We start from the raw sequence: 14,994 nt of genomic DNA, 5'->3' as shown, positions 1-14,994 counted from the left end.
TTGGCAATTTGGCTTTTTAACTCTTTGGGGGGTATTCAGACTTTAGCGTTAGGTCGTTTTTAGCGTAATCTTTTCACTTTTTCTTATTTTTTCGAATGCGAACTGTTATCGGGTATTCAAACTTTGATTTTTCCACAAAATCGTTGTTTTCGATTTTTGTGAAAGTTTTGTTTCTTTCGACCTTATTTTTGCGAAAACCTCAGATTTTCTCATTTCGCAATTTCGTAAAATCAGTGTATCTTTCACTTTGCAATGTTTTCTCATATTCACACTTTTTTAACGAACTTGTCTTCGCACTTTTTACGGTGTATTTACGGGATTCTGTTTGCGCTTTTTTTCTGCAGCGTTATCATGTTCCATTACCATTCTCCTTTTTATTTGTTCATATTTGTTATGTTCGTTTGTTCCTTTAAATGCATAAGTTTCATTCTTCCCAATCTTATTAACAGAATTTATGTTATTGAATATATATTTAATTTTAAAGTAATATTATTTTTCTCCCATGATGCTCTGTTCTGACATGTGATCCATTTTTAAGCCCACAATGCAGTTCTTCCCTTGTGTAGACACTCCTGTTTGAGACTTCAGGGAGTTCACAGCATCGTGCAGTCTGCTGGTATTTGGAATCGTTTTTTTAGGCATTTCCTCGGTTAATCCCCAGTTTTCTCTGACTACAGATATTCTCAACCATTCTCAACCTCGATTTTGATGTTACTGATCTTGACAAATTACTTAAGGTCTCGACGTCGGAGACATCAGGGTCGTGGTCAGAGAGTGACACCTTTGGGTGAGTCAGATGTACGTTTACAAATTCCACGTGCACGCCAATATCGTATTAGGCGTGCACTGGAGTCTCTCTCCGAGGCGGAAGTGATTCGTACGTTTCGCTTATCGTCTAGGGAAATATATTTGCTGTATGAGCTGATGGAGCCAGACCTTGAGCCTCGGATTCGCGCTAAACATGCAGTCAGTGGTTTCCAGAAACTGCTGGCTGCATTACAGTTTTTTGCGTCAGGTACATTCCAGCCTACACTGTCTCAGACATGTGGTTTTTCACAGCCAACAATGTCACGCTGTATTACTCAGGTCATATTGGCTTTCCGCAAATTAACAACCCAGTTTATTTGATTTCCTGACTCTGACAGCGAATGGAGAGAACTTAAATTTGGCTTTTTCCAAAAATACAAATTCCCCAATGTATTGGGCGCGATAGACTGCACTCATGTGAGAATCGTGCCATCTAGGGAATCAGAGGAATGCTTTCGTAATCGAAAGCACTTTCATTCCCTAAATGTTCAGGTGGTCTGCGATTCTAATATGCACATTTTGGATTTGGTTGTGGGTTTTCCTGGGTCGACCCACGACTCCTTCATCTTGGGCCAGTCATCCCTTTTCGAAGATTTTGAAAATGGAAGAATGCCTGATGGCTGGCTGTTAGGTAAGTGTGTTTTGTAGGTGTGTAGGTATGTATTTATGTATGTATGTTTGTGTCTATGTATGTAGTTTTAGATAAGTTTTAACATATTTATGTGTGTACTATGTGCATATATTTATATATATTTTTTGTTTTTGTATGTTGGTATGTATGTTGTGAGAGAGATGGAGAAACATAGAAGGGGCCCTTTTTTTACATACGTTCATCTCTCTCTGTGCAGGTGATGCGGGTTATCCTAACAAAACGTGGCTACTTACCCCATTGCCTAATCCCGTTACTGATGCTGAGAAAAGATACCAAGAGGCACACATAACATCGAGGGGTGTAATAGAGCGTACCTTCGGTGTTCTTAAGAGCCGGTTCCGATGTTTAGACATCTCCGGTGGTGCTCTTTTGTATTCACCTGACAAAGTTTGTGGCATTATAAATGCGTGCTGTATACTGCATAACATTTGTGTGTCACAAAATTTGCCAGTGAATATAGATGCTAGAGTTTTTCGGCATGGGGATCTCTCCTCAGTATTACAAGCGGGCATGGATGAAGGAGCAGAATCTCGTCGATTTCTTATCCAGCATTTCTTTGCATGTGAGTATTATTTTAATGGAAGGTATACTTTAGAATAACTTGATGAGAAATTAATTTTTTTTTTTTATTTACAGAGTGCTGTTCTGATTGTTGTTGGATTCATATTGGATTACATTTATTGTTCTGAATAAATTTACGTTTACTGAGTTCAAGATTGTTGTTAGTTCGACACTGTTGTTGACGTTGCATTGGCATTTGGACACTATTATTTTCCACACCCCATTTATGACACCAGGTGAGTTGGTGTTGCGTATGTGACCGCATAGTTTTTAGACAGCTAAAATTTGTGTGTCTTTGGGAGTGTGTGAGCTGCGAACTTACCTTTGCTGTCCGGTCTAATCCTCTCCTCCCTCACAGGGTCTCCGTCAGGATATTTGTCTCCATTTACCTTCATGTATGTGATGGGGAAGTGTTTAATTGTACCTGCTGTTGCCCGCTTTTAAGCTGATGAGCCCCCTCTGTTCATGGTTATATTCATTAGCAAAGTTAAAAATTGAGAATTTGTTTGCATCAATATCATGGTAATAAATTTTGTAATCCAAAAGAAATGTCTGAAAGAGTGTATTTATGCTAAACTTTTAATGCAACGCATACAAAAATTGTTAAAATATTATTTTTCGTTTCATAACATTTTTTGCTAAACATTCAGATATCGTTGTATCAGTTGTTGTTTCATTCTTCAAATATTGATGTTCCGCTAACCAATCAGTGTTTCTTATGGTTGTTGTTAGATGTTTTTGATTTTTGATACATTATCCTGTTTGCAGTTTTTCCTTAACTATTTCAAATTTCAACCTCGATGTTACCTGCAATAATGGAAAAATAGAACTATTTTAAAACAATCCTAAACAAATGGTTACATACATACAATATTTGTTAATTTAAATATGGCAATCTGTTAATATTATGAAAGGTTAACTGTCTGGGCAGTTGTCCTCAGACAATAATAAACCACCAACAGTTGGTGTAGGTTGTTCACAGCCCCCAAACCTTTCGGGCCCCCACACCACAAATTGTAGTAGCCAGGATCTTTTATATATCGAAAAGGGGGTACGTCATAACATTATCCCACACCCTGGAATGGCCATTGGACAGAAACGCAATGAATATATTGACAAATATTGTACTTGAAATAGAGAACATATTTGGATCGTTAACAAAAGGGGGACTAATATTGTGGTCAAGGGGGACTTTTTGACTATGGGGTGTTGAAATTACTAGCAAGGATCCCAATTTTAGAGTCAAAATTTTAGTCCATTGAAGGTGAGGGTGGTAGTGGAGAGCTTAGTACTGCGGGCGAGTGGGAGTTGTGTGGAACAGGGGGTGAGGTATTGAGTAGTAATGAACCGGTGGGTGGGTGGGGGGAGGATTGAGTAATAAGGTATGGGAGGCGGGTCTGATTAAGAATGCAGCTTACTGTATGTGGAATACATGCAGTATTTTTAATATCAGAATTTCAAATTTCATGCTTGGGCACACAAGACAATAGGTGCTCGCGGTCCATCATCCAATTAACTGTAGGATGACGATCACAAAGGAAGCATATGGTAACATGCTGCATTTAATAAAATTATTACTTACTTTTCAAATTGACTCCAAAGTATGTGTAAGCATGTTGAGTGTAACATCTGTATCTTCATGAACTATTGATTCAACTGTAAGAACTTCAACATTAACTTTTCCTTGAACGATGGTTTCATAAACCATTGCACTTAAAACAGTGTGCATTCTTTTAAACCACTTCTGAATTTGTTAGTTTAACCTGTAAATTATGGAGAAAATTGTCATACAAACTACAATACAAGAAGTAGCTCATTTATATCACTTTTTGTTGGATTACCTTCAAAAAATCTGTGTCGAATCATCCTCATCCTGAAGCTTTTCGTCAGGGATGTTTGGGCCAATGTTTGCCTGAATTTCCACAGTCTTGCCTGGTAAACCAGATGTGGTATTAGGTAGATGTTCTGTCATTCTGTCAATTCCACTAAAACCCTGGTAAGCTTGAGATGGAGAAAACGATGTGGACGGATAATTTTGAAGAGTGTTTTCTTTCACACATTCTGTTCTTTTTTTTTTAAAGGTATTGCTGTACAGTGATGTAATTTGCTTGATGTTGTCTGTCAACATTTTTAGATTATTTGAAATCAGAATTGAATTTGAAGATGTTTGTCTATTGATTTCTCTCATATCGTTAACTCCTTGCGAGAGGCATGAAGTATTGTCTACTAGTTTGGATAATGCACATGCCATTAGATTTAAAACATATCGATTTTCTTTCCTGTCATTAATTCGGATGAGTTCACTATCTTTTAATGTAACTATCAAATCACGAACTGTGTTTGTGATGAGATCTCTGAGTGTCGTCTCAATTGAATTCATCCTTGAATCCATGACCTTACAGTACTCATCCTGCCTGTCTGTAAGTTTAGAAATGAGAGAGGCCATGTTCTCAATGTCTTGATCAACAATGGTACGATTGTTATGCTGCTGGTCTTCTCAATTTGGAATAAAAATCAATTTAATTTACTGTTTGATTTAATTCCATTCTATTACATCATTAATTAATTGAGCTTACTTACTTATAGGTGTTGACACAGCTGGTTGGACATTTGCATTATTGTCATCCTCTGAGTCTGGAATACAAATATCAGGTCCAACATCTAATTCACAGGTTACTATCCCTGTCCCCGGTGGTGTGTCTACAATTTGTAACAGTATGAAATAAGTGTCATGGTAACAATGACAGAATAAAAAAAATTTACAAAAAAAATGACAGAAATAAATAATTTACCTTTATCAAGATTCATGTGAGATTTTGAATTAGCAGTATTGGTTGGTGGCAACATTAACTCAGTTGCACTTCTTGACTGGTTTACATTCAAGATTGGACTACTCTCGAAACCAAGAAAAGTTGATTCTGTCCGATCCGAATCCTCAAATAAGTTGGCCAAAGTTGATGTTTGTTGTGTTTCCACCTCAGTTGTGTGTAGCTGTCTCTTCTTTTGTAGATTAGTTCCTGCTCTGGAAGTGTGTCCAGTTGTCTGTACATCTCTTGATTTTTTCACTAATAAAACGTATTTAAAAAATAAAATCATATACAGGTAGCTATTCATTTGAAAATATAGTTCATTGCAATACCATCATATGATCAAATTAATAAAAACCAGTGTTAAAATTTGTGGTTCAAGCAAATAAAACACACTTGTATTTTGGACACCATCACACACAACCAAGATGGCATCCTATATTGAAACGCGGAAGGTGGTCCATACAGTGTTTTATCATTGTTCATCACCTAACCCTACCAACCCCCCACCACCCCCACAGGTATTGATTTGCCAGGCTGGTATGTGTCAGCACTACAGTGTTCCACCCTTCAATGATCATTTAACCGCTTTCTGGAATTGGACTCTTTAGGCATGCAGAAGGCCATCTTGGCCCGTTTTGGGATCTCATTTAGGCAGTTACATATGAGAATTTGTAGTGCATTTTTCAAAAACAACTCCAAAGAGTCTCCAACGTGAGGGACCATGAACCACAAAGAGGGACAACAGAGTAGAGGCCATGTTTACAGAGAATGTCTGAGTCTAGCCTTCCTAAATTCAAACTACTCAATTTTAAGTGATCTATGACCCATAAACCATATCCAACTACAGTGTGCATCAGAAACTCTATAGTATTGTAATACCAATTCCAAAGATAGTAGCAAAATTTACTTACCCATTCGCATCCTTCTTCTTTCAGATTCATGAGTACCTAAAACTTTCTGACATCTTTCCTCAGTTTCTCCAGACATTGTTTTTTGGCCTTGTCTTCTGGAGTCAATGAACCCGGATACACCTTTAATCATAATAGGATTGAGTCTTCTTTTAATCAATTCTTCCCAAGAAAGCCATCGTATGTTTAGTTCTGGTCCTCCCCCAGTACTTATTTCGTGTCTCCTCTGTTCAGCCATTTTTTTTTTTGTTTGCCTTCTGCAATCGCTGTATCTTTTCAAACATATTTTAGCGCTTCTTCTGTGTCCGGAAACTGAAGTAACCTTATCTGCTATTATATTCCATAATCTACGTTTTTCTTTAGCAGAAGTTGTGTTTCTTCTTGGCCCAAACAGTATGTCGTACTTTGCATCAACACCTTCAACCAAGACATAATTCTCAGTCTCACTAAATCGAATACCTCTAGTGTTCTTTTTATTATTCTCTGGACCTGACAAATCTTCATCCAAATCATCGGGATTGGGATCTGGAGAAGGATTTCCATCTGGAGGAGTACCATCTCCTTCCTGACTCATAGGATTTACCAATTGAGATTGGCTTTGCTGTTGTCCATTTTGTTTGCGTTTTCCAAAACTTCGCTTATTCAAATGTCTTCTTTTGGCTCTTCTGCTTTCAAAATTTTGGATGAGCATTTTTCTTTTCTGTGAAAAAAATAATTTGATTATTGGAAATTTAGACAAAAATGTAATATCTGGTCCCACTGCTAAACATATCTTAATGGTACCCGATCAAACTCAACCACTGCAATTGTTAACCTTCATAAAGATGTTTCAATCACAATTTACAAAATAGCCCTTACACTATCAAATTGTAGTGGCATGCGATGCATATCTTCTATGCAAACTTTGACAGTAGATACGAGTGGGAAATGGTCCCTGAGACTCGATTTTTAAGATTAACCCCACCCTAATGTTTAAATAATTGGTACATTGCAAGCCGATTGTTAACGCCATGCCATGATCAACACACCAGCATACGTCCTCCCAACCTTGTCCACAATATCCACATGTACGTGTAGTCCTTTTTATCTAGCGGGCAAAGCACAGCGAGTCACCGAGCACGAAGCGTGGCGTGCGCAACAGGCCATCGAAGAAACGTGGAATACCTGTAAAGTTATGGGTGTCCCCTGAATTGGCTCACTACACTCCCCACACTTTGGATTGGTGTAGATCATGGAATGGCATTAGCAAACCAATGGCAATTCACATAGTAAAAAACCATCACGGTTGGAGTACTATTAGAAATTGTGGTCTGTGGGACATGTAAAATTTGGCCATAGGTAAATTTTTTCGCTTGCCCAATTTTACATTGGTTCCGCAGTAACAATCTGGACTTACGTTTAATAAATCTAAATAATTATTATGAGCCGATGGCATAGAATTATAGTTGGTGTACCAGTGTTTGGAAAGATGCACTCAAAAAGAATCTACACTCATCACATTATGGAAAAAAAAAACCTCCACTACCAATGATCCAGGAATATATTGTCATTGTAACTGTTTGTTAAGAGTATTTAAAATACATCACTATACTTTATCTATCTAGTTGTGGGGATTTAAATTTTGCTTGCACTGTGTAACTAGCACGTTAAGCAAAAATAATATATGCAAAACTCAAAAAAATATTTACATGACTCGATACTCTTCGCTGAATTTCTGGAGCAGGCTGCCATTCTTCCTCTTCACTGACCAAAGAAACATCAGAAGGTGATAAACTAGACATTTGTGCTTGTTCCATTTCTGAAGTCTATTGAAAAGAAAAATAAAAATGGAATAAAAAATCTTTCTAGCAAAAAAAAAAAAAAAAAAAATCTAAAAACATACCTGTGTGGATGGATGCAGTCTTCTCTTACTTTTCTGATGTTTATGATTTCTGATTTCAAACAAATCCTCACCACTTGTTTGACCTGATGAATGGTCATCATTTGGTGACTGTGTCCAATTCCCAAGAAACATGACCTCAGTTTTTCTCTGAAATGCAATGACAATAATTAGGTTGATAATATATAGAGGAGTTACATGTACTATTTGTTGAATCTAAACCAATAGATGGACACCTCTTGTTCACATCATCGCTGACACCTCTATTATTAAAAAAAGGCCAGCCATCATTGGTGATTAGAAATCATTGATGGCAGGGAGACCAAAGTTGCAGAATCCAGAGCAGCAGTGGGACACCGTTTGCTTACTGCAAGGCAAACATCGGACACACCCTTGTCATTGTTCTTGTGCTACTTACAACATGAATGTGACAAGCACCAAGCAAGGACCACTAATAGCACCTTGAGAAGCAGCAGAGCAAGCACATGTAATCGATGGCCACCTCTTGCTCACATTATTACAAACAGCGTGCACGACCATGAAATACATGTGACTGATTTCAGCAAGTATATCAAAAACCCAACACACATCAGTACAGTGCTGCTCCTCTCTTATTAAAAACAGGTTGGCAATGCAGCCAGTAAATTAGATGGAATTAGAGCACAATGGGCCTTATTTTGGTTCATTCTTTCTGACAAAATCCTTCTTAGATGGACAAAACCATGTGCACTGCAGGGGGGCAGATGTAACATGTGCAGAGAGAATTAGATTTGGGTGAGTTATTTTGTTTCTGTGCAGGGTAAATACTGACTGCTTTATTTTTACACTGCAATATAGATCTCACTTTGAAGTAAAACCCCACCCAAATCTAATTCTCTCTGCACAAGTAACACCTGCCCCCCTGCAGTGCACATGGTTTTGCCCATCTAAGAAGGATTTTGTCAGAAAGAATGAACCAAAATAAGGCCCATTACCATGAACTTATGCTTGCCCACCATCCACTTACTGAAAAGTACAGCAAAAAAAATGACAAACCACGCTTCTTGAACATGTCCTAACAGCATGTGAGCAATTGGAAAAGTAAGCAGAATACCATATTAAACGATCTGCTTCAAAAGCCACAAATTAAAACAACGCACAAACAAATAAACAAACAAACAACATAGTGAAGTCTAACGTGTTCTTACCACTCCCACACAGCAACGGGACCACACTCTATGATCTATCGAAAGGATTGGAGTCCGCAGTCCGTGTACGAAGTACTCCTCCCTCTTCTGAAAATGGCGTCTAATCACGAGGAGCGAAAACTTATATAGACTTCGTAGAGCGGAAATGCGGAAAGTGCAACTCCCTCTTTTCACCTCATTGGTCACATTTCGCGGGTGAATATCTTTTCACTTTGCAAGTCTGAATACACGAAAACTTCGCGTAAGTGAAATCACTTTGCATTGCGAATTAACCGAATAATAAAACATATCACATTTTATACAGTTATCGGATATCTCTGCATACCCGCCTTTAACTTGGAATAGGTGGTTCTCAATGGCTTCAACAACTTCATATGTCATTAAAGTAATTAAAACAAGCTTCTTTTACACCAATGCACATTCCCACTTATATGTACACTTCTGGCAATTGTCATACTGTACTACATTGGATTATTATTAATGACCAAACAAGGGTCACAATAATCACCGTTAATGCAGCAGAAGACATTATACATCCCAAAAGACCCTTATCAGATTTTGAACCTATTAAACTGTATTTATGCATGGTACAGTACAATGATTGGATAATACTTCCTTTGAGGCTTTCTTGTATCCCAATGTCCTTATTTGCCACTTTTTGATACAATCGGTGCAGTCAGCACACCTTGGCGTGGACTTTCAAATCAGGGTTCAAGATCTTTTCTGAAGTATTTCCTTTAGAGTCACTCAGTCTTCAAGTTGCAGCTTGTAACTTATATCTACATTAGTATCTTGGATAGACAAAGGACTTGACAATGGACATTTAGTTAAATCACCATATATACATTATAACTTCTAACATTCAACTGATGCCTTATACGATATTAACTAGTATTTCACCTATTTCTCTTAATTTCTCCCGTTATCAAATAACCTTTGAATATGTTTTTAGACTGCAGCCTCAGTGTTTGCTGACTTGTAAAGCCATTTCTCCAGCCAGTGTCTGTATGTCTGTATTCACACAAGGGCAAATTCATATCTTAAGACCCTGAGCAACTGGGTGAAGATCACTTGTTTCCATTAAAAGGGTGGGTACATTGTGTGCTTTTACAACCTTTTCTCAGGTTCTATAATGTACACTTCAGCCTGTTGCAAAGGCCTGTGTGGACTCTAGGGGTTTTCTATTGTTTCCCACCTATAACTTTATACACATGCTGCCATGCATAATGTGGGCATTTGCCAGTGACTTGTTGGCAGACAGCGCTTCTTCCCAGACACCACCCAGACCCCTTTCTCAGCTCCTTGTTTCTTACCTCCTTGCTCAGAGGCTTATTGTAGGAGCAACAAGTGTGTCTTCTGGCTTAGCACTTTTGGGTTCTATGTCCATCTGATGGTCGGGTGTACTAAATAACTGTAACATGGCTTACCTGCCTTGCAGGATATTAGCCATACTATTGCCCATAGCCATAAGTGTCTGCTCCTCAGTGTGCTGTGACCTTACACCACAACTGGCTTAGACAGCATCCTTGTACTAGAGCCTTCAGCTCTGCTGTTTATGTAGACATACAGTATATAAGGGTAGAAATTCCCATATTTATACATTATGTATAGGATATCATTATCACAATGTTTTTTGTGTTTTGGAGTAGAGCTAACACGAGCCTCTCCTAGACACAGTACCTGGCGCTCGGTAGCTTGATTGGGTTTATATGTTAAAGAAAAATGGGTAAATAAATAGGTAAATCAGCTGCTGCGAACGCTTCTGTGAGTCCACCTAGACTCACGTTGAAAGAAAGAAAAAATGGGGGGGGGGGGAGGTTGCAGTGAGTTTGCGCTGCTGAATGTTAATACTAAAAACACAATATATGCGGCTGGAGAAATTGAATGATGGACACACTGTTGCAGTTATAAACTTTATATAAAAATAAACATGTAAATATACAATTTATACAGTGTATATAAATAAAAACAAAAGTCAAGTATATGACAGATCAATTGAATTGGAATCCCGATTTTATAGGTTCTGGTAAATTTGGGAAGTTCAGCAATCTTCCATTGATGAGTAGAAATTGGTAATAATATGCATATAATGATAGTTAAATGGTACCAATAAAGAAAGTCCAGTTTGTGCGCAAAAAAATTGTGAAGAGGTATGAAAAAATGATATGTTTAGGCTGACCAATGTTTGTAGTGATAGTTGCACAGGAAGATAATTTTGCAGTCACAAGTATATTATGCTCACCCTTTTTGGAGTCGCACTCTCTCCGTGTTATTTCACGTTGGGTACCGGCAAATAGTCCCAGTTGTTGTTCAAGGAGGTAATGTACCTTTACAGACCTGGCGTTCACTTTTCTCGGCACCAAGTCGGTGTAGTCCGCCTGTAGTCAGTGACGGAGTCACGGTCCTGACCGCAGCGGCACACGGGGTGAATTGGTTGTATGAGCGGTCCAATACCCGGATGGGAAGCCGGATGATGTAACTCCACTGTAGCATGGCGAGCGGTCGGTGGAAGCAGCTGATGGCCGGCAGCGTGGAAGCTGCACTTCATATATATATAGATTCCCAGCAACACAGACTTAACTTTTTATAAAAACTGTAGCATTCTTCAAAAGAATAGTGATAGAAATATCAACAATACACAACCTCATACAGTGAAAATAGCAGTGGCAGTGTGGAGCATATAATTTATCAGACTTCATACAACTGTATATTTTCAGTTCCACAAAGAAGTTTCTTAATGCCCATAAATCCTTTTGCTAAAATGCATCCCACATAACCCAGGAAGATTAGAACCATAAACAATAACATACAGATAGTCAGGATTTCAAACCGTTCAGTCATTTGTATTTTCTTTTAGTGTTCTCAAGACAAAAAAATGCTTTATGCCCCTAAAGCCTTCAGAAATCAAGGGCTACAAATATAAGGGATTTTTTTAACATCTGCTGCTTGAGTGTGTGGCAGCTTCTTAATATTATACTGACAAATGGGTTTTAAACCTGGGACTATAGGATTCCTGGGCAAATACAGTAGATTATGATATTAGAGCAATCGTCTTCAATGTGTTGTTCCAACAATTCCCTTTATAAATGATAGCCTATTATGCAGTATACTTCATTATAATTCTCTACATTACCAAATGATACTTTAGTACTTGCTACTAAACTTGGTACCACAGATCTTCTATATTCTTAAAACAACAACACAGATACACTGTCTACATACACCCCTTTAATTATGTAATAATCAAATTATTTACAAACATCATAATCTACTTTATTCATATAACACTTTACAGTATTTACCTTAAAGAGAATTTCTTCTGACAGACATTGGGTTCTTTGAGATATTCTCTGGTCCTCCCAACTGACATTCCACAGATACACACAAGAAGCGCTGAACCAAGTGAGCAGGTAGAAAGCTACACATTTATTCTCACTTACCGGTTTTTGTTCAGCGGTTCCTGAGAGATCAGAGGAGTTTGTTGTCAGGTGGGGAGATGCTGGAATATTCCGGACTGGCCCCCATAACTGTTAGGGTCCCTGAGAGATGACACAGGGTCTGACAACTACCTTCAATGTACAGTCAGAGGTTCCATGATTGACAGCCGTCTGGAGACCAGAAATGAAGAGATAACGCACACAGAGTATCTCAGCGACCTTTCTGATCTGAAGTTTATTCTTAAGGTGCTCATAGTTATACCCAAAATGTGGAATACAATCCACGTCATTGCTCATTAAGGGGGATATTCAATCTCCGGCGAGCACCTCCCATCGGGGAGATGCCCGCAGGGCCCTATTCAATGCTGTCTTCCCCTACAGCATTGAGCAGGGTATCTCAGCAGAATGAGCCCGACATCACTAGCTGTCGGGCTCGTGCTGCCGAGAACAGCCGGGCAGTGACGAGCTGCCGGCTGCAGTTCGCCTCTTCCCGGCCGCAACTCGCAGCCATGCCCCCTTTTCGCTCCCCGGCAGGTGGGACATTGAATCCCGCCTTCATGTTCTCGGTCGAGCTGAACGAGAACGGGACTGGGTCACGGCGGTCGAGCAAGCTCGACTGCCGTGACCCTCACATTGAATACCCCCCTAAATATTTATTTTGAAGTTTTAAGCTAAAGCAATAAATTCCTACTTTTTAATGAGACATCAAAACAAAAGTTTGTTTATAACAGAAATAATTTGATCAAAGTTAATAAGCAAGCGGTAACTTTGCCTCCTCCGTCTGATTCTCAAATCATTCCAAAACGCTATCTCCATGTCACAGATGCAATATCTTTGTTGGCTCATCTTCTGACCTTGGTAACAACTCTTACAATCACCTCAAACATTTCCATCTTATACTGAAACTAAAATCTATTCTGCTTGAAGCATGTTAAGTAAAATCCATTTAAAGGGACAGTGATAGAACTGAATAACATATATACAACTTAAACCTTATATGTATATAAAAGGTGAGAATCATATCTATACTCTATCATTAATAACTCTTACAATTTATTTTAAAGGTGAATTATCCTATATAATAAATGGCCTCACCTCTATGGGGGGATTCTAATGTTTTGCGCACCAGTGGCCACTAGATGGCGCCCAATGGAGCAATGCAATGCTTCTGAGGGCAATATAATCCCTGTCCCATACACTACAATTCCCCCACCGTTATGTAGATGCTTGTGGCCTTGTCCCCAGCAGAATGTAACTAGTGCAGCAATGTTGGGCTGCAGATGTAGATGATACATTACAGTGCAGGACTGAGCTGTCATCAGCTAATGTAGTAACATGTGCTGGCAGCCTGAGCCCGGGGGATAAGACCCAGCGCATCATATACCTATCCTGGGACTTGTAGTTCCACAAGGCTGATTCCTTAGCTTGATATTGCAAGCCTCCGCTATATCTATATGGCTTACCTTCCATACCTGTGGTCTATAAATTCACTGTACTACCACTTTGGCCAACTCCTAACAGAGGCGACACTGGGTCTGGTGACACCCAGTACGTGCATTACATTCATCCCCATGTGCAGGATGGGCGCCTGCCAGTAAAGGGGTGTGTCCTAATATAATGGGCGTGGCCTAGGGGTATCCCTGTTTCATCCTGCGGGGGGGACGTCCAGCATTCATATGTCAGTGTTAGGAGACAGACAAGATGCTGATGCACACACTGCGGATTGAAGGCATTATCCAATATACTGTATGTATGTATGTATATATATATATATATATATATATATATATATATACGGTACTCTTTACCTAGAACGGCGCCCGTCGCGGGCATCGCGGGTACATTTATGTGCGTCCGCGACGCGACCGACGCGATGCCCGCGATTTCCCATTGAAACCCATGTTAAACATGGAAATCGTGTCGGTCGCGTCGCGGCCGCACATAAATGTACCCGCGATGCCCGCGACGCGATGCTCCCGATTTCCCATAGGAATCAATGTTAAAAGGCGCGATGGACCCGATTTTACTGTTAAATGGCTCAATCCACCCGATTTGGCCATAGGAATCAATGTTAAATGGGCCACAGAGCCCATTAACCCTTAAATGCCCCCCCCAAATTTTTAACGCCACCCCACGATCCACGCCAACCCGAAGCGTGGCGAGCGCAGCGAGCCCGCGAGGGGCGGCGGTACGCGTCCTCCGACCTTTTCATGCCCTACTATCCACTAGGGCGTGGTGTGAGAATATAATAGTGTGGCGAGCGCAGCGAGCCACCGAGCCCGAAGCGTGGCGAGCGCAGCGAGCCCCGCGAGGGGACGCGGATACCTTCACAGTTATGCGCATCCCCTCGCGGGCTTCACAGGTGTCCGTGGCGACGCGGACACCTGTGAAGCCCGCGAGGGGACGCGTCTACCTGTTAAGGTATCCGCGTCCCCTCGCGGGGCTCGCTGCGCTCGCCACGCTTCGGGCTCGGTGGCTCGCTGCGCTCGCCACACTATTATATTCTCACACCACGCCCTAGTGGATAGTAGGGCATGAAAAGGTTGGAGGACGCGTACCGCCACCCCTCGCGGGATCACTGCGCTCGCCACGCTTCGGGTTGGCGTGGATCGTGGGGTGGCGTTAAAAATTTGGGGGGCCATTTAAGGGTTAATTTGGCCTATTTGGCCCCAAATCGGGTCCATTGAGGCATTTAATAGTAAAATCGCGGTCAATCTGCCGTTCTAACATTGTTCCCTATGGGAAAATCGCGG

The 14,994-nt window shown here is 40.2% G+C and overlaps 1 protein-coding gene across 1 annotated transcript; it reads right to left on the bottom strand.

Annotated features, from left to right (window-relative positions):
- Positions 1-2,585: 2,585 nt before the first annotated feature.
- LOC146007501 (uncharacterized) lies at positions 2,586-14,026 on the bottom strand. The gene is made up of 9 exons (XM_083145903.1): positions 8,805-14,026; positions 7,621-7,767; positions 7,427-7,543; positions 5,742-6,438; positions 4,813-5,085; positions 4,601-4,720; positions 3,862-4,021; positions 3,603-3,783; positions 2,586-2,827 (listed from the first exon to the last, which is right to left on the bottom strand). Exons 2-7 carry the CDS (start codon positions 7,750-7,752, stop codon positions 3,864-3,866), a joined length of 1,497 nt encoding a protein of 498 aa, XP_083002029.1. The 5' UTR covers positions 7,753-7,767; positions 8,805-14,026; the 3' UTR covers positions 2,586-2,827; positions 3,603-3,783; positions 3,862-3,863.
- Between the last annotated feature and the right edge of the window lie 968 nt (positions 14,027-14,994).

Source organism: Crinia signifera, chromosome 6 (assembly GCF_055691185.1).
Source record: "Crinia signifera chromosome 6, ASM5569118v1, whole genome shotgun sequence".
Classification (NCBI taxonomy): Eukaryota; Metazoa; Chordata; class Amphibia; order Anura; family Myobatrachidae; genus Crinia; species Crinia signifera.
Note: the sequence above shows the minus strand (reverse complement) of the source record. Positions and strands in the feature narration are given on the sequence as shown.